This window comes from Chiloscyllium punctatum, chromosome 13 (assembly GCF_047496795.1).
Source record: "Chiloscyllium punctatum isolate Juve2018m chromosome 13, sChiPun1.3, whole genome shotgun sequence".
Taxonomy (NCBI): Eukaryota; Metazoa; Chordata; class Chondrichthyes; order Orectolobiformes; family Hemiscylliidae; genus Chiloscyllium; species Chiloscyllium punctatum.
Genome location: NC_092751.1, coordinates 107,978,122 through 107,999,004, shown reverse-complemented (window position 1 = coordinate 107,999,004; position 20,883 = coordinate 107,978,122). Strand labels below are relative to the sequence as shown.

The window sequence follows — 20,883 nt, the reverse complement described above, 5'->3', positions numbered from 1 at the left end:
CTGGACTTGTCCGACCTGCCTATCTTCTTTTCCACCTATCCACTCCACCCTCCCCCTGCCCCCGACCTATCACCTTCATCCCCTCCCCCACTCACCTATTGTACTCTATGCTACTTTCTCCACCCCCACCCTCCACTAGCTTATCTCTCCATGCTTCAGGCTCTCTGCCTTTATTCCGCTGCCTGAACTGCTGTACTCTTCCAGCACCACTGATCCAGAATCTGGTTTCCAGCATCTGCAGTCATTCCTTTTACCTAGTTCCTTCACTGTCGCTGGGTCAACATCCTGGCATTCCCTCCCTAAGTGCATTGTGGGCCAATGCACAGCAGGTGGACTGTAGCGGTTCAAGCAGGCTGCTCATTCCCACCTTCTCAAGGGGCACCTAGGGACCAGCAATAAATGCGGGCCCAGCCAGCAATGCCCACATCCCACAAAATGAATAGAAATAAAAGCTGAGGGGTTGAAGATAGGGCCCTCATTGCACCCTCCCAGTTCCAACCAGAAATATTCCCCCCCTCCCCCCATGAAAACCTCCATGGAAGGGAAATTAGTTTTGTTTTTCAAAAAAATAAGTTATTCACAAAATTTGTGAACAACACCTTTTCAACTTGAAAATGAAAAGATTCACAAAAAACTCAACACATCCCCGGTCAAGACTAACAGGGCTCTGAAAACAAAAACAAAATGCTGGAAATCTTGTTGAAAAGTCATCTAGACTTGAACCGTTAGCTTGCTCTCTCTCTATGGATGCTGCCTTACCCATTATGATCTCCAGCACTTTGTTTTTTTGTTTTCAGTACTGATTCCAGCATCTGCAGTAAGTTGCTCTTAATAAGGTTATCGGGGAAGATGGGACTGCGGATTTCAGGATACAATTTCATCGGGATCTTGGTGAATGTAGGAACATAATCGTGAGGTCTCCATCTGTTCCTAAAATGTAATATGGAGGTGTCGGTATTGGACTGGGGTGGACAAGGTCAGGAGTCACACGACACCTGGTTATAGTCCAACAGCTTTATTTGAAATCACAAGCTTTCACTCCAATTTCAAATAAACCAGGTGGATCCTAACCTGGTGTCATGTGACTTCTGACCATGTTCCTAAAATACAAATAGACAGTGCTGGAGAAACTCAGCAGCATCTGTGGACAGAGAGTCCTTCAGAATCATCTGACTTCTCCCCAGTTCAGATTTTCTTACAGTGTGGAAACAGGCCCTTCGGCCCAACAAGTCCACATTGACCCTCCGAAGAGCAACCTAGACCCATTCCCCTACATTTACCCCGTCACCTAACGCTACGGGCAATTTAGCATGGCAATTCACCTAACCTGCACATCTTTGGACTGTGGGAGGAAACCGGAGCACCCGGAGGAAACCCATGCAGACACGGGGAGAATGTGCAAACTCCACACAGACAGTTGCCCGAGATGGGAATTGAACCTGGGTCTCTGGCGCTGTGAGGCAGCAGTGCTAACCACTGAGTCACTGTGCCGTCCAAACTCAGCAAGTTCATTCCTGAAGAGGGACTTTTGCCCGAAACGTCGATCATTTTCCTGCACCTCGGATGCTGCCTGACCTGCTGTGCTTTTCCGACAGCACTCTAATCTAGACTCTGATCTCCAGCATCTGCAGTACCCACTTTTGCCAAGTTCTGCCTGAAGGGTCTCTGGGAAAAAAAATCATTCTCTCTCTCTCTATCCACAGATGCTGCCAGAGTTTCTCCAGCCCTCTCTGCGTGCTTGTTGCAGATTTCTACCTGGCTTTTATTTTGTTTTACTCTGAGAACACGTTACTCTCGGTGGTAAGCCTTCGTGTTTGTCAGTGCCAGGGTAGATAATGGGGAGCACAGGGGGGAGGTTGCAGTGAGACCAGCTCCCCACCCCCATTAAAAGGTCATTGTTGCAGTTGGCCATGTCTCTGATGCCAGTAACTTGAATCCCTTTTCTAGAGTTGCCAGCAGCTTAGAGCCAGAGTCCAGCCTCCAGGTCACCTCCCCCTGCCCCCGGAGCCTGGAATCTTCAAAAGCCGGTGTCCGAGCCCCGGAGCCCCGCACTCCGAGCTCCAAAGCCGAGAGCCGGGGCCAGCGGCGGAACTACACCTCTCCGGCTGACAGCGAGGCTTATTACGGCGAGACTGACAGCGACGCGGATTACACGGCAGCGGAGAAGCAGCGGAGACAGAGGCGCAAATGCCCCGGAGCCGCCCCCCGCCTCAGCGAGCCCCCGGCCAGCTCGGCGGATGAGACCTCGGAGCTCAGCGAGTACGACAGCGCCCCGGAGCCGCCCCTAGGGGCACAGCAAGATCCCAGAGGTGGGCCCCTCCCCCTGGACCCTCAGGCCGGCTTCAGCAGGCAGCTCATGTTCCAGCCCAGGAGAGTGGAAGCCAAGGTCAACATCTGGCAGCCCAAGCTGGAGGGGGCAGCCCCCCGGCCCGCGCCCGTCACCGTGGCCGAGACCCGGCTCGGTGCCGGCCAGAACCCTGGCACCGGCTGCCCCTGGCCTGCCCCAGCCAGCGCGGAGGACACCGCCAACCGACACGGCGTCCTGGGCACATCGGAGGCTGACAGCGGGTTCCAGGAGGCACCTGCCCACACCGCCTCCCCAGAACAGAAGCTGCTGCCCACTCCAAGCCAGCCCAGCCTGAAAGACACACAACTGGTCCCCATGGTAGGGCCCGTGAGCAATCCAGTAGCTGAAATCCTGACCATGACTTACAAAGAGAAGGCCAAACAAGCCAGTAAGTTTCATCGTCTCCAACTCGAGTTGAAATTTTTTTATCAAAAGCTGTTCCTCTGATCTGTCTTGATTGGTTCTGTGTGCTGCTATTTAGGGGACCATGAGATCATGGGGATTTAAAGGGTGTGAGTTCACCTCTCAGAAAAGCCTGCTCACCAGCCGCGAGTTATGACATGGTAGTCAGAGGAACCTCATTGTTAGACTTGACAAGACTTTAAAGGCAGTTGTTCAAATGCAGCAACTGTGATATCTGCATAGGCAGTTGACTGTTTTTGGGCATGTTATATTTTAAAGTTGTCAGAGTAAAGCAAAGCTAATAACTAAACTTTGAGACCTGGACTGTTTAGATTTAGAATAAAGTAAGAGAATGTGATGAAGTTTGTACAACACTTCCCAGTGAGATTTGGAGGAAACAAGTTGGAGTTGGAGAGGCAGATTTGGCTTTGAGATGTGTGAAGGCAGGTTGTGAGGTGGAGAGCTGTGAGGGAGGCATTTCTGGGGAGGATCATAAGTGAAGACCCTCAAATGTTTGAAGGGAATGTCAGAGTCAGATGCTCAAAGGGCACAAACTGGGGATTAAAGCTGAAGAAATTGGCAGCTGGAGCTAGACAAGGTTGTGTAAAGACAGATAAAGCAGAAGTTTTGTTCAACTTTGGTGAACTGCTGATGACAATATTCTATTTAAATGTTCAGTATTTAAAATTAAACGTGCCATAAATCCCATATAAAGGGAAGAGTAGGCTATTTATATTGGTTACTGTTATATTTTGCAGCCAGTGTTTCCATCTGTCACAGCAGAGTTCAGTTTGTCGATCTGAATAGTTATCAGCTTTGGACACTGTTGCCTGTATTCTAGAAACAATGATTTCTTGCTTGTCTCTGACATGTTTCAGATAGGAAAAGTATTTCAGTCATTGACTTCTCCGTCAGGGACCTAGTCAATCATCACAAGGTTTATTTTTAAATAAGGTGTTTAAGTAAATCTTTTGAAGGCTGGGAAGAACAAACAGATGTCATAGCCCATCACCACGCCATTTGCTGTGTAGCTGGGTAAAAATAGTCAGACTGACAGAAGTTGTTCTATCCATCTCATTGTCTGCTCGGTGAAGGGATGTAAAAGGCATTAAAGAGCGATTGAGAGCAGTAAAGTTTTGGTCACACTCCAGCTTTTGAGGTTCCAGTCTCTGTATGAAACTGAAAGACATTGATTTGCAACCAAAGGATTTGCAGAATGCAGAGATTTCAAACACAGGAATCAGAAAGGAGTGCCAACAAACATCTCAGTTATGCAGGTATTTGAATCAATGTACATACAGTATACATGTATTTAAAATGCTTATTGTCCAACAGAAATTCTGTAATGAATCAATGTGCATAGAACTAGAATTTATGCGACTGAAATTCATGTCACATCTCTCAATCCGAGATAAGATCTGAATTTCAGCACAACATTATTTAGCTTGACATTTCACATCAGAGATATGAAAAGTTAAATTTATTCTTGCAGAAACTTGACTACTGATGTAGAAATCCATGAGCTTTGTAAACAGTTTTGTATCCATTTAAAATAATGGGCAGATTGTTTAAATATGGTTAAACAGGCCGCATGTGTTTGCATTTCAGATCAGTATGTAGGATACATACATTAAATCTCTGCATTAAGAGTACAAATATTCACTGTAGTAATCCTTTATCCAATGCAGCTAGCATGCAAGTAGGTGCACTCATTACAAGGTAATTAATGCTACCTATAAAATGTAGAATAGGTTCTATCATTGTAAATTTCTTTGGTGCAACTTACTCAGTGAGAATGCAAAAAAGGTATCTGGGTTTTGTTTCAATTTTCCAGGTATGTTCCAAATACAGATTACAGGAGTTAGCAAGACTTTCAATGTGTGGGTCATCCAACGTCTGCAGTGGTGGTGAAATACTGAGGTTTTGTACACTGGCTGTGGATAGTAAGATTTTAATAACGACCCTAATGTTGTTATAAATAAGTTTTTGATTCACTATAGCCAGGACAAACTAAACCCTCTATCTCACTGTTTTATTTTGGTGGCAGAAGTGAACAGATATCGGTCAAAGATAAAATTTCTAAGTAGTCTCTGTCTAAACATTTCAACAGTGCCAGTGAATTAGAAAGAAAGTCTCTAGCACAAATATATGGTTCACTTGTCATTCCTTGTGGTTTATTAATACTAATGTTTTAGGATGACTAAACTTGGGATTGCTACAAATGGAAATAAGAAAATCATACTGTTGACAACAGAAGATTAATAGGATTAAGACTTCCTTTACTTTCCATATCACTTCAGATCTTATTAAAAACATAAAGCTGCATTAACGTAAACAGAAAACTTTCAATACCTTTGTACTTATCCACATATTAATCATTAATTAAACACAAAGGTATTTCCCCAGATATGGCAGTACCGATCGAAACAATACATTGTACAATTCACTGAGACTGCTATGCTCCTCTTCCTCAGAGAGAAAAATCAAAGAAAAGATCTGTGTTACACTTTAAAGCAACTATTCCAAAATTTCATCAGTGAATAGCTGGTTTACTGCTGAATGATTTTACCTTGATCTGTTTAAAAGATTAATATCCTTTTAAATTAAAAGCACTAGTGTCTGCTCCATATCTATTATAGTTTTGTATGATTCAATTTAAACTGGGATAGTTTGTGAAAATTTATATAAATATGCCATATTTATCAGGTCATCAGCTAGGAATTCTGTGGCAAATAATCACCACCTGACTCCATAAAGCCTGTTCAGCATTTGTCAGGCACAAGTCAGGTGTGAGATAGAATATTCCCCACTTGCCTGGTTATAGCAGTTCCAACAACATTCAAGAAGCTGACACCATTTAGGATAAAGCAACTTGCTTGATCCACACCCCATCTAACACCTTTAACATTCACTCCATTCACCACTGCCACACAGTGGTAACAGTCTGTACTATCTGTGAAGTGCACTGCAGTAACTCACCAAGGCTCCTTTGTCAGCACCTTCAAAATCAGCGCTCCCCACCATTCAGAAGGACAAGGGCCGCAAATCCACCACTAACATGTTCCCTTTCAGCTGCACACCATCTTCAGTTGGAACTGTAATGCTGTTCCCTCACAATCACTAGGCCATAAGCCTTGAAATCCTTTCCCAATAGCATTGCAAAACTACCTAGATTACATGAATTGGAGTCATTCAATAAGGTAGCTCACCAAGGGTAACTAGGGATCAGCAATAAATGCGAGCCTTGCCAGCAACCTCTATAGCCTTAGAATGAATACAAAGAAAAACTAGCCAATTTCTCACTGCAGTTCACCCAACAGGTCAAGATTAAACAAAGTTTTGTAATACAGGATTACAAAAATTGGCTCAAAAATACATCACCAACATTTTAGGTCAAGTACTGTTATTTTAAAGTTCATTATAAATTTCTTCAGCTATATTTCTGAGGCAAACTTGTCCTGAGATAATTCCATCCTCCCTTCAATAATGCCTCTGAAGCACCTCTGCTGAAAGAAATATCTAATTGCAGCCCAATAAAGTTCACATCAGTAGACTTCATTTTAAATAGGGACATTGGAGTTGTATATGCAGAAATTTCCATGCAATCCATGCAAAAGAAAGATTTTGAATTTGATATAAGAGTCTACAGATGTTCTGCCCCAGCAGCTTTCCATTAGACCCCAGTTGCAACATTTCTAAGTGTCACAAAAGGCAACATAAACATAAAACTTCACAATGAATCCCTCAGGCAGAAATAAACATGCAGTTTCAGTTAGCCAGTATTTAGTCTGCAAGAGGTAAATTTGTTTCTTTACATCACTTTACCAGTGCAGAACTCCTTTGAGAGTTAGGGCTAGGAAAAACACTGGATCCGATCCTTTTTATTTGTTCATGTAAAATGGACGCTGTTGGCTGGGCCCTTCCGGAGTCACCCTGTAGAAGTGATGGTGAGCTGCCTTCTTGAATCACTGCTGTTCTTGGGGTGTAGCTGTCCTATCCTCACCGTAGCTCCAAAATTTCATTTGAGCCATCACAACATCAAATGACATCCTGGCCATTTTCCTTGCTTTGTAACTGGGAGAGATGAGGGCAATATCTCTTTGTTACTATTTTGTGTGATTCACTGCAGCTAATATGGTAGAAATAGACCCAATGAGGGATTGGCTTGATCTATCTCACCTACGTCACACAATGTATTTCCTCAAACAAGTGTTAGTGGGGCTGTTAGTGGGGAGGAGAAGGCTGTGAGCAAATTTGATTGAGTGTCCAGAATCACGAGGGGTCCAGACAAAGTGCACAGGGAAATCCTGTTCCTATTGACTCAGTGTTCTTGTTTTTGGAGACAGTGTACAGTCATGGCAGCGCAGGCGGTGGAATGTTCCTCCTGCAGGATGTTTGAGGTAGGGGTGACCACCGATACTCCTGCCGACTTCGTGTGCAGGAAATGCAGTCAGATCCTGATCCTCACCGAACGAGTTAGGGAACTGGAACTGGAGCTGGATGAGCTGAGGATTATTCAAGAGGCTGAGAGGGTGATCGATAGAAGCTATAGGGACATAGTTACTCCAGAGAACAGAGGTAGCTGGGTAACAGTTAGAGGTGGGAAGGGGAAGAAACAGGCAGTGCAGGGTTCCCCTGTGGTCGTTCCCCTAAAAAATAAGTATGCAGCTTTGGAAACTGTTGGGGGGGACAGCCTTGCAGGTGTAAGCTGCAGTGAAGGGGTCTGTGGCTCTGAGATTCAGAAGGGAAAGGGGGAGAAGAGGAGAGCGCTAGTTATAGGGGACTCTCTAGTTAGAGGGACGGACAGGCGGTTCTGTGGACATGGGCGAGACTCTCGGCTGGTTTGTTGCCTCCCGGGTGCTAGGGTCCGAGACGTCTCGGACCGTGTCTTCAGAATCCTTAAGGGGGAGGGTGTGCAGCCAGAAGTCGTGGTACACATTGGCACCAACGACATAGGTAGGAAGAGGGGTGGGGAGGTCATTCAAGAACTCAAGGAGTTAGGCTGGAAGCTAAAAGCTAGGACAGACAGAGTCGTCATCTCTGGGTTGTTGCCGGTGCCACGTGACAGAGAGGCAAAGAATAGGGAGAGAGTGCAGTTGAACACGTGGCTGCAAGGATGGTGTAGGAGGGAGGGCTTCAGATATTTGGACAATTGGACTGCATTCTGGGGAAGGTGGGACCTGTATAAACAGGACGGGTTGCACCTGAACCAGAAGGGCACCAATATCCTGGGGGGTAGGTTTGCTAGCACTCTTCGGGGGGGTTTAAACTAATTTGGCAGGGGGATGGGATCCGGACTTGTAGTCCAGCAAGTAAGCTAGCTGTGTGTCAGGATGTCCAAGACTGTAGGGAGGCTGTGGAGAAGGTAGCACTGACAGGGACTACTTGCGGACACAGAGATGGGCTCAAGTGCGTATACTTCAATGCAAGGAGTATCAGAAATAAGGTGGGTGAACTTAAGGCGTGGATCGGTACCTGGGACTACGATGTTGTGGCCATCACGGAAACATGGATAGATGAGGGACAGGAATGGCTGTTGGAGGTTCCTGGTTACAGATGTTTCAGTAAGATTAGGGAGGGTGGTAAAAAAGGAGGGGGGGTGGCATTGCTAATTAGAAATGGTATAACGGCTGCAGAAAGGAAGTTTGAGGGGGATCTGCCTCTGGAGGTAGTATGGGCTGAAGTCAGAAATAGGAAAGGTGCAGTCACCTTATTGGGTGTTTATTATAGGCCCCCCAATAGCAGCAGAGATGTGGAGAAACAGATTGGGAAACAGATTTTGGAAAGGTGCAGAAGCCACAGGGTCGTAGTCATGGGCGACTTCAACTTCCCAAATATTGATTGGAAGCTCTTTAGATCAAGTAGATTGGATGGGGCAGTGTTTGTGCAGTGTGTCCAGGAAGCTTTTCTAACGCAGTATGTAGATTGTCCAACCAGAGGGGAGGCCATATTGGATTTGGTACTCGGTAACGAACCGGGACAAGTGGTGGGCTTGTTGGTGGGTGAACATTTTGGTGATGGCGACCACAATTCTGTGACTTTCACCTTGGTTATGGAGAGAGATAGGTGCGCACAACAAGGTAGATTTTACAATTGGGGGAAGGGAAATTACGATGCTGTAAGACAGGATTTGAGGAGCATACGTTGGGAGCATAGGCTGTTAGGGAAGGATGTGGTGGAAATGTGGGACTTTTTCAAGGAGCAGATACGACGTGTCCTTGATATGTATGTACCGATCAGGCAGGGAAGAAATGGTCGTGTGAGGGAGCCTTGGTTGACGAGGGAGGTTGAATGTCTAGTAAAGAGGAAGAAGGAGGCTTACATAAGGTTGAGGAAACAAGGTTCAGACAGAGCAGTGGAGGGATACAGGATAGCCAGAAGGGACCTGAAGAAAGGGATTAGGAGAGCTAAGAGAGGGCATGAAAAGTCCCTGGCGGATAGGATCAAGGATAACCCCAAGGCATTCTATGCATATGTGAGAAACCTGAGAATGACGAGAACGAGGGTAGGTCCGATCAAGGACAGTGGTGGGAGACTGTGTATTGAGTCGGAAGAGATAGGAGAGGTCTTGAACAAGTACTTCTCTTCAGTATTTACGAACGAGAGGGACCGTATTGTTGAAGAGGAGAGTGTGAAACGGACTGATAAGCTAGAAGAGATACCTGTTAGGAAGGAAGATGTGTTGGACATTTTGAACAACTTGAGGATAGACAAGTCCCCCGGGCCTGACGGGATATATCCTAGGATTATGTGGGAAGCAAGAGAGGAAATTGCAGTACCGTTGGCAATGATCTTCTCGTCTTCACTGGCAACTGGGGTGGTACCAGGGGACTGGAGAGTAGCGAATGTTGTGCCCCTGTTCAAAAAAGGGAATAGGGATAACCCCGGGAATTACAGGCCAGTTAGTCTTACTTCTGTGGCAGGCAAAGTAATGGAAAGGGTACTGAGGGATAGGATTTACGAGTATCTGGAAAGACACTGCTTGATTAGGGACAGCCAGCACGGATTTGTGAAGGGTAGGTCTTGCCTTACAAGTCTTATTGAATTCTTCGAGGAGGTGACCAAGCATGTGGATGAGGGTAGAGCAGTGGATGTAGTGTACATGGATTTTAGTAAGGCATTTGATAAGGTTCCCCATGGTAGGGTTATGCGGAAAGTCAGGAGGCATGGGATAGAGGGAAATTTGGCCAATTGGATAGAAAACTGGCTAACCGGTAGAAGTCAGAGAGTGGTGGTAGATGGTAAATATTCAGCATGGAGTCCAGTTACAAGTGGAGTTCCGCAGGGATCAGTTCTGGGTCCTCTGCTGTTTGTAATTTTTATTAATGACTTAGAGGAGGGAGTCGAAGGGTGGGTCAGTAAATTTGCAGATGATACAAAGATAGGTGGAGTTGTGGACAGTGAGGAGGGCTGTTGTCGGCTGCAGAGGGACTTAGATAGGATGCAGAGCTGGGCTGAGGAGTGGCAGATGGAGTTCAACCCTGCCAAGTGTGAGGTTGTCCATTTTGGAAGAACAAATAAGAATGCGGAATACAGGGTTAATGGTAGGGTTCTTGGTCAGGTGGAGGAACAGAGGGATCTTGGGGTCTATGTACATAGATCTTTGAAGGTTGCCACTCAGGTGGATAGAGTTTGTAAGAAGGCCTATGGAGTATTATCGTTCATTAGCAGAGGGATTGAATTCAAGAGTCGTGAGGTGATGTTGCAGCTGTACAGGACTTTGGTTAGGCCACATTTGGAGTACTGTGTGCAGTTCTGGTCGCCTCACTTTAGGAAAGATGTGGAAGCTTTGGAGAGGGTGCAGAGAAGATTTACCAGGATGTTGCCTGGAATGGAGAGTAGGTCGTACGAGGATAGGTTGAGAGTTCTCGGCCTTTTCTCGTTGGAACGGCGAAGGATGAGGGGTGACTTGATCGAGGTTTATAAGATGATCAGAGGAATAGATAGAGTAGACAGTCAGAAACTTTTTCCCTGGGTACAACAGAGTGTTACAAGGGGACATAAATTTAAGGTGAAGGGTGGAAGGTATAGGGGAGATGTCAGGGGTGGGTTCTTTACCCAGAGAGTGGTGGGGGCATGGAATGCGCTGCCCGAGGGAGTGGTAGAGTCAGATTCATTGGCGACCTTTAAGCGGCATTTGGATAGGTACATGGATGGGTGCTTAATCTAGGATAGAAGTTCGGCACAACATCGTGGGCCGAAGGGCCTGTTCTGTGCTGTATTGTTCTATGTTCTATGTTCTATGTTCTATTGGTGGAAGGGTTGTAAACCAACATGACAAGACAAAAAAGTGATTAGGATCTGGAATGCACTTCCTGAGACTGCTGTGAAGGCTGATTGGTTGGGGCTTTCAAAGGTTAATCGGATAATCAACAAAAGAAAAAGAATTGCAGAGCTATGGGGAACAGTCGAGAAAATGGAAAACCGAACCACTTTTATGGAGAATCATCGCCCATATGCCAGACTAAATGTGTTGCAGCAATTCTATGATTCATGACAAATGATGTCACTTAGTCATTTGCAATGTATAAAGGGGGCTATGTTTTCTCTTACAATCCTCAGGTTATGGACATTAATTTTTTTCCAAATGACTGAATGATAATATGGAGAAGATTCTGGAAGTTAGCTCAGTCAATTGAGAGACATGTATATTTGTACAAGAACTTTAAATAATTTTTTTTTGTGCTGAATGCAGGATTAAGTTTCAGACTGATGGAGAATGAGATTCTTTCTTCATGTACAATGCCAATTATTGAACATTTCCAGTTTGGCTAAGATGAAAGTTAAGACCATAAGTTTGTGTTAATGATAGACAACACCAGCTCCTGCGGTTTGAACCCAGCTTCAGAAGACTACTCTCAATAGTTTATAGGGGTTTATAAACTCATGAGAGATATAGATAAGGTGTCTTCTCCGTAGGGTGGGGGATTTCAAGATTAGGGTGCATATTTTTAGATTGAGAGGAGAAAGATTTTAAAAAGATGTGGGGCATTTTTTTTACACAGAGTGGTGGTGGGTGAAATGAACTACCAGAGGAAGTGGTGGATTTTATTTTCCTTTATTCATTTATGGGATGAGGACATCACTGGCTGGACAGCATTTATTGCCCATCCCGTAATTGCCCAGAGGGCTGTTAAAATTCAACTGTTATTGCTTTGGGTCTAGAGTCCCATTAAGCCAGACAAGTAAGGATGGCATTGTCTTTCCCTAAACGACGTTAGTGAACTAGATGGGTTTTTTTCCAACAATCAACAATGGCTTCATGATCATCATGAAACTCTTAATTCCAGACATTTATTGAATTCATATTCCACCATCCGCCAAGGCGGGATTGAAACCCAGAACATTACCTGGCTCTCTGGTTTAACAGTCCAGCAATAATACCACTGGGCCATTGCCTCCCCCTGGTATAATGATGCTGGTACAATTACAACATTTAAAAGACATTTAGATAATTACATGAATAAGAAATGTTTGCAGGGATATGGGCCAAGCACAGGCAGGTGGGACTAGTTTATTTTGGGATTATGGTCAGCACGGACTGGTTGGACCAAAGGTTGTTTCTGTGCTGTATAACTCTATGACTCTGTAGGTGTCAAAATCTCTAACCATCAGGACATCTCCGAGCACTCTGCAGATATTTTTTGATGTATAGTCAGTGTTATACAGTAGGAAATACACCATTAATTTGTGCACAGTAAGCTCCCACAAACAACAATAATAAAGACCAAATCATCCATATTCATGAAGTTGATTATGCATCAATGTTCATCAGGACACTAGGGACAACCATCGAGCTCTTCTTTGAATTAGTGTCATGTGATCATTTGTATCCATCTTAGAGAGCAGATGGCTCCTCAGTTTGACATTTCATCTGAAAGACAGAATCTCTGACAGTGCAGCAGTCCGTCATTACTCCACTGTGGTGTCAGCCTTGGAATTCTGTTCTCAAGTCTCTGAAACAATACTTGAACCCCAGAACCTGCAGACTCAGAGATCAGAGTGTTACCTCTGAACTCCATGTCAGCAATGGCACTATGAACCAGTATCAAAGGAGTCTTGATTCTTTATCAAGTTTTGCTCTGTTTCCCTCTTGTGTTAATTCTCCAAAGGCCAAAGCTTGTTGCAACCCTCCGTGTTCCTTTCATCACCATTCTGGAAAGAGCCTGTCTCCCACAAGCAGATGGCGGCATTAGTTTGCAGCTTCCTACTATTTCGAGTGTTTAAAATACATTTGATTCATTCACCCAGTTCTGAGTAGATGAGTTCGATAGTGTTTCTGTAGTTCTCAAAATAACCTCTGAGCCACAAAACAATTTTTTTCTGATGCAGCAAAACATCAACAGTGACTTTGGGATTTGCAGTTGTTTTGAACAAGGCAGGGTCAGGAAAATTCATGCTGGTAGTTAGGGATTTCTTTGTTTATCTTTCAGTTTAGAACACCTAATTCTCTTGTGTTGAAAATAAGGCTGTACCTTCAGAATATGTTTGTTCCTGTTTTGTTTGAACAAGTAATAATTTGTGACAGTTTTTTCTGTTTGAACTTCAGAGCTTCATCGCAGTGAGAGTATGCAGGAAAAGCAAGTGAAAGAAGCCAGGACAAAATGCAAGACCATCGCATCTCTGCTTACCTCCGCACCTAATCCTCACTCAAAGGGAGTGCTTATGTTTAAGAAACGTCGTCAAAGAGCAAAAAAATACACCCTGGTTAGTTATGGAAGTGTGGACGAGGAAAAGCAGAATATTGATGAGGATGGAGAATTGCTGCCGACTAGTGAGTCTGAGTTTGATGAAGAGGCATTTTCTGACGCAAAAAGCTTAACGAATCAGTCAACAGGATCAGATTGGGATGGTTCTTACCTGGACATGGAAAAGTCCAAATCTGAGTCCCAGAGTTTAACTGAAACCAAGGGGAAGGGTGTGATGCTATTTGAACACCAGAGACAACGAGCAGGGGAATATACGGTGGAGGAGTCTCCCAATCAGAGGCTAGACAGTCTCCAAATGAAACCAAAGTCAGAGGCCGAAGTGAGGAATTACAATCTGATAAATGGAGAGAGTACCTGGCCCAGCAATTCAAATGTATGCAGTGGAACACCTACCTCTGAAACTTTAAAAAACTATGCAGAAATGAACCTTTCTGCTGCAGAGCCCTCATTACAGGAGAGGAGACCCAGAGAACAGCATCATACACAGCACTTTTCACCAGGTACCTCCTTCCTATCCAGCGTAACAAACAGGACTGCGAGGCCATTCACTCCAGGGTTTCAGCAAAGCCGAGCAGCACCAACGTATTCTGTCTCTGCCCCAATTTTATTCAGGAAAAGTGCAGTTCCTGCGATGTCTTGGGATCAAGATACCGGGCAAAACAAACATGCAATGCCTTTCACACCACCATCAGAGTTAGTCTCTTCACCAACTGTGAATCCTAAAATCCAACCTGTGACAGCAAAGGAAACTGGAGCCCCGAAAAGAATGGGGCTTCCTTATTCACCAGGACCTATGGTGATGACATCATCAGCAGTCACATCACCACCGCCTGCTGTGATGTCACCACCACCTGCTGTGACATCACCACCACCACAATCTGTGATGCCACCACCTGCGGCCATGGTGTCACCACCTCCAGCCGTGATGTCACCACCATATGTGACATCACCACCCCCACCCTTGACATCACCACCACCGATTATGATGTCACCACCTCTAGTCATGATGTCACAGCCCCACGTGATATCACCACCTCTCCCCATGATGTCACCACCACCTACAGCAGTACCATCTTCACTGCCATCTTCACCACCCCAGGCTGCAGTCACCAGCACTGCGAACATCCGACTTTCTTCGGCATTGTCCCCACAGAAGGAGATTGAGCGCAATGCTGCTATTAATGCAAACTTCCAGGCTCCCTCCATTGGTGGTACCTCATCAACAGTTTGGCCAACCAATCCACAATCAGAGAATCTGGCTACTAGAGAGCAAAGAATTGCAGTCCCTGCCTCTAAAACTGGCATCTTGCAGGAAGCTCGGAGGAGAAGCACAAGGAAGCCAATGTTTACAAAGACTGAACAGATAAAACCTTCACCAAACCCCGAACTTCTTTCTTTGGTTCAAAACTTAGATGAAAAGAAACCAGAACATTCAGGGGCTGGATTTGAGTCAGGCCCTGAAGAAGACTTTTTGAGTCTTGGTGCTGAAGCATCAAATTTTATGCAGTCCCAGGTGCGCAGGCAAAAAGTCCCCCCTCCTGTTGCACCAAAACCTTCCTTAAAGCCCCAGTTAACAGGCAATGTTTCTCCACTTGTGAATGGAAATCCTACACCAGGGTCTCTCCAATCGAAAGGAAAGGGGGCTGAACTCTTTGCTAAGCGGCAAAGCCGTATGGATAAGTTTATTGTGGAATCGGTTCCTAATTACACTTCACAGGCAAGAGGGCCATCTCCCACTCCTTCACTTCCTTCTACATGGAAATATTCTCCGAATATCCGGGCCCCACCTCCTATTGGCTACAACCCCATGCATTCCCCATCATATCCACCAGCAGCTAGCAGATCACATGGAGCAACATCAACCACCAAGCCTGAAAGAAAGTGGAAACCAGCAGGGAACCAAAAGGTAGGAATACAAGCCATTGATTTCATGAGACATCAGCCATATCAGTTAAACCCAGCCATGTTCAGCTTTGATGAATCCAACCTGGGGACAACAAGCTTACCAAGAAATGCTCCATTGAGGCAAACTGGTCAACAATCCTTCATCTCAACAAAACAGGTTCCTGTGAAGACGACGAGAGTCTGTGAGATTCGTCGTTTCTCAACACCGTTGCCTACTGTTACTCCCACAGTTATTGCCCCAAGATCAGCCACAACACTTGCTGAGCCAGTTTGGATGTCCACCCCTCCTTCCCCACCACCAACACCAGTCAAAATATCCAGTTTCAATATACCAGCTCCTCAAACCTCCAAACTAAACACAAAGGCAACAAAAGGAAGGCAGCAAGTAACCTCTGAAACTTCAGTGCTTAATTTGTCATCTAAGGAGGACATTCAAATCCCAAAGAAAACAACACATCATGCCCCAAGGCCGAGGTTCTCAGCTGTAAGAGGTGGAATGAGTTCTCACACATGGAGACCTGGGTCATTCTAGTAATAAAATATGTTTACAGTTATCATGATTCTGAGTGACGTTCAAAAGACTCTTTCACATCAATAGGTCTTGCATCTCAAAATGGAAGGAATTACTCGTATTTATGTAGCACTATTCATGACCCAGGCTGCCTCAAAGTGCCTTTTCACCAATGAAATAATTTTTGAATTATAGTCACTGTTGCAACAGAGGAGACGCTCTAGCCAATCTGCACGGTTAACGTCCACAAACAGCAATGAAATAAATGGTCAGATCGTCTGTTTTTGATGTTGGTTGAGGGACATATCTTGGTTCAAACACCAGCTCTACTTCTCTGCTCTTTTAAAAGTGCCATGTGAGATTATACATCCCATTGAGGGGGTTTGTTTTATCGCCTTATCTGAAAGACAGTGCCTCTAGTCTACATGGATTCAGTTCTCAACTCAGGACACAAGTTTGTGTCAAAGATGCAACTTGGTGAGCTACAGCTGACCCCAAGGAAACACTACTGTACATTTGAGTACTTTAACTCATCAACATAAAGCCATGCAAAGAGATTAACTACATGCTGCTGAGTCAGGGAGAAAAATGGCTTATAATTTGCACATTGTTTTTGGATAATATGGAGCATTGTGCTTCTCTTTTTTTAAAAGCATCAGCGTGAATTAATATTACACTGAGGTCCCAGTGCATTGTCATTATTTAGTAGATCTTTCCATAGATTTCTGATCAATAAACCATGACCATCTAAAGTTGAACAGACTTGAACATGAACTCAAAGCAATGATATCATCCTGAGTACATCATTGAATCCATCTCCCTCTTTTACTATTGGCAGGATTTCTACCTAACACCACAGCATTGCTATATTTTTGAAGGATCCTCACTAAAAACAGGTGCAATCCCTTATTCTATTGTGTGACATATTAAGTATGTTTTGGAGGAATCCTTGAATTTGAATTGGCTAATGACAGTTACCATGATGATCAGCTCACAAAGATGTTCCAATATATCAGTTATAAACTGTCACACTAATAATTCTAAGCATCCCATCAATAGCTTTGGATCATTACTGTCATATAGTATGCTGTAGTGGTGACAATCATTTGGTGAAAAAGTATCAGAGGAGAAACTCCTGAAGACTCCTGGGAATAAAATAATAATAGAATTGAGTAACTGGAGATGCTGGGATGTATCTACTGTAGGGCAAAGACCTACATTATTCCAAGTATTATCTCAATGTATTGTCCATTTAGGCTTCTGTTTCCAATGTTTAATATTTCACATCAGCAGCCAAAGTAGGAAAAATGACTGCAATGACAATGATATGCCATCTCCAAACAAACAGTGTTGAGCCTGTACTTATTAATTATGCTCATGATGTTTAGTACCAACTGCTACAATATTTTAACACATGCACGGGATGTCCAATGCAGGCACCTTTTGATGCTGCCTAATTGGAGCAAAGACCACCATTGGACTCTGAGCCATCTGACCAGATGTAACACCAAGCTGAACGACAGTGCAGCACAACTCATCAATTCCACTGTGTCAAACAATAGGAGTCACTTCATTGTGTGAAACGTTTTGAGGCATTTCAGTAGGGAAAATGCTAGATTCATACAAGTGTGCTATTCATTAAAACCAAATGATTTGTCCTGAATTATCTTCAGGAGTGGCTTTACCTTTGTTAAATACTGAATATGAACTGCAGATCTCGTTAGAGGAAAATGAACTCGCTCTTGAAATAAACTGCTTTCTGAGAGAATATGACAGGAGTGTGAATATATGAAATATTCTTGACTGACAAAAATGAATGCTTGTGTACCTTCCATATTCCTTGCATTAACCATTGGGATTAACAAGAAAAATGTGGATAGAATGGCAGGCAATCAGTGACACTGGACAGACATGATAGAGGATTGACACGAAATGTTGGAAAGATTGGGTCAGATGCGATGTTGTTTCTGTATGTGGTGAAGGAAGCAGAGTAAATGGAGCCTGAGAAGATTTCAATGATCTGTGCTGGTTTGAGCTATTAAGCCTAATATTGCAAGGGTAATTAATTTGCAATATTTTCTTCACAATATGGTTATGACTTACTGACCAATCACTGAGCTCCTGAAGAACTTGTAACATTCAGTAGTGAAAATCTTGACTTTTATTTGGCATTTCAAGAAAGCACCCAAGTGCCTTAATAATTAATGTTGCCAAAGTATGAGTTCATCTGCTTTAGAAAAATATTTAGGTTTTGGAATGGAAAGTTTCAATTTGGTTTGTAATATTGATCCAAACTGAAGAGTTGACTTTTTTTTTGCTGTGTGAAATTGCTGAAGTTTGTAAACCCTACCTCTCACATAATTTCACCTTTTCATCACCACAATCGTGTATTTAGCTTTGTAGAAACAGCACTCAGGAGACTGACATTAACATTTTCAAACAAAATTATGCTGCTTGCCCACTTTGCACATTTGACTGTGCATAAAACCCTTAACAGTGATAATTGTACCAAACTACTAAGTAATTCTAATTCAATCTATGACTCTGTAAGATGCAGCAAATCCAAAGTAAAAGCAGAAATGACTGTAAATGCTTCAGAGGCGAGAGTATGGTGCTGGAAAAGCACAGCCGGTCAGGCAGCATCCGAGGAGCAGAAGAATCAATGTTTCGGGAATAGGCCCTTCATCAGGAAATCTCCTGCTCCTTGGATGCTGCCTGACCTGCTGTGCTTTTCCAGCACCACACTCGTAACTCTGATCTCAGCATCTGCAGTTCTCACTTTCTCCTTGTAAATACTTCACAGGTCAGGCAGAATCTGTGGCGAGAGGTTAGGACTCCTGCAGCAAGTAATTTACCTCCTAATTCCCCACAGCCTGTCCACAATCTACAAGTCAGTGGGGATTACTCCCATTTGCCTGTATAACAGCAGCTCTGATAACACTCAAAGTTCGACACCATTCAGGACAAAGTAAAGTACTTGCTTGGCAGTACATCTATAAACATTCACTTCCTCTGTCACAGACACTCAGTAACAGCAGTATGTACCATCTTCAAGATGCACTGCAGAATTTCATGAAGGCTCCTTTGACAACACCTTCCAAACTCATGACTGCCATAATCGAGAAGGACAAGGGCAGCAGATAAATTTGATGGCACAGAAGCTTAGTAGTTAGCACTGCTGTCTCGTAGGGACCTGGGTTTGATTCCAGCCTCAGGCAACTGTGTGGAGTTTGCACATTCTCTCCGTGTCTGCGTGGCTGTTCCTTCAGTGTTGGGTCAAAATCCAGGAAGTGACCCCCTAACAGCACTGTGGGTTTCCTCCCGCAGTCCAAAGATGTGCAGGTTAAGGTGGATTGGTCATAGTAAATTGTACCGTAGTGTCCAGGGATGTGCAGCTAGGTGGATTAGCCAGGGGAAATGCAGGTTTACAGGAATAGGGTAGGGTCTGGGTGGAAGACAGTGGATCTGTTGGGCTAAATGGCCTACTTTCACACCGTAAGGATTCCATGAAATTGGAACACCTTCACTTGCATGTTCTCTTCCAGTTACTGTCTTGACTTTGAAATAAGCTGTTCCTTCAGTGTTGATGGGTCAAAATCCAGGAAGTGACTCTGTAACAGCACTGTGGGTTTACCTTCAGCACATAGATTCAACAGTTCAGGGGCAACTGGAGATGGGCATTAAATGCTGGCTTGGCCAGCAAAGCCCATGTCCCAGCAGTGAATAAAAACAAATATTTCAGGATTGTGGCTGTGTTTTTCAAATAGATATTGAAATGAAGGTCCATTGATGTGAGATCTTAATTTGGTTTCTCTCTCCACAGATGCTAACTTTTCTGCTTTTAAAAGATGCTAACTTTTCAGCTTATCAAGCAAAGACCCCTTTGCAGCCAGTGAGGCTGTGCAGAACTGTGCCCTGAGAGTTACAGATTGCCAGTGAAAGGAATAACATACTTCTCATAGGTTTTAGGACAAGTCAGACCAGTGTTGTTGCAGTAAAGAAAGCAATGCAGCTTTGCTCTTTACAGATAGGTGATAGATCTGCTTTGATTCTCATAGATGTGACATTGCTTTTTTGACAACTATATACGTTTATAAGATTTTTAATGTTTAAACTGTTGTGTATGTTAAAGTGCTATGTATGCTGATGTAAAATAATAAAATGTGATTAATTGATACAACTTGTGAGCTGCTTAGAGAGTAAAATGTGGTGAGCAGATATACAGAGGGGGACACAACACGTCTCCAGAACAGACTGAAAGATGGGAGTCAACGCGAAACACTTGACATCTGTTGGAAGAAGTAGGATTAATGCCTGCTGAGAGATATTACCCTATTCAGAGACTAATTCACAATGAATTTCTGCACTGCACAAAGTCATCTCTGACTAATGGTCTCTGGGATTCTCTGCAGATTAAAGCCTAGGACACTGCTGTCAGCGTTTCCAGGGAGAAAATCCATTTGGTTCCTAAGTTATCAAGAGCTTGTTTCCTTCTCTTTTAATAGTATAGTTATTCCTATGAAAGATGGGAAAGACTGTCAAGATATTTGGAATTGTGAGGTCATGTGATGAAAATTGGTAATCCTGTCCAACAACCTTCTTTAAAGTCATGTTATCTTCTTTACTCCTGAGACATGGGAACCTCTGGAAGTCACAATTTGCTGTGACTTACCTTGAGAAGATGGTAGTGAGTCTTCACAATACACTTTAGCAGGTTGGATCCAATTTGGTGGTTTGTTCAGTCACTGAAGAGGGCAGTTAAGAGTTAATAATGTTTATGGGGGACTGGAGTTACATATAGGCCACTGTTTGTTTTAAAAACCTATCTGATGGCCACTTTTGCTAAATCCATTGTGAATTACCTGAATTGTTTTCATACTGAATTCAAACTCTCAAGTTGTCCTGGTAAGTTTGAAGTTTGCGTTGCCTGGATTATAGGTCTTGTACACATATCACCACTACACATTACAGTGCCTTCAATCAGGTGAGAGTGCAAGGGAGCCCCTGAC

General features: G+C 43.9%; 1 protein-coding gene across 1 annotated transcript in view; it reads left to right on the top strand.

Annotated features, from left to right (window-relative positions):
• synpo2lb (synaptopodin 2-like b) overlaps positions 1 to 20,054 on the top strand; it is a 44,238-nt gene extending 24,184 nt beyond the window's left edge. The window contains exons 3-4 of the mRNA XM_072583578.1: positions 1,948 to 2,735; positions 13,299 to 20,054. Of these exons, the coding sequence (XP_072439679.1) occupies positions 1,948 to 2,735; positions 13,299 to 15,895 (3,385 nt within the window). The 3' untranslated portion in view covers positions 15,896 to 20,054. The remainder of the gene's footprint in view (positions 1 to 1,947; positions 2,736 to 13,298) is intronic.
• Positions 20,055 to 20,883: the final 829 nt, after the last annotated feature.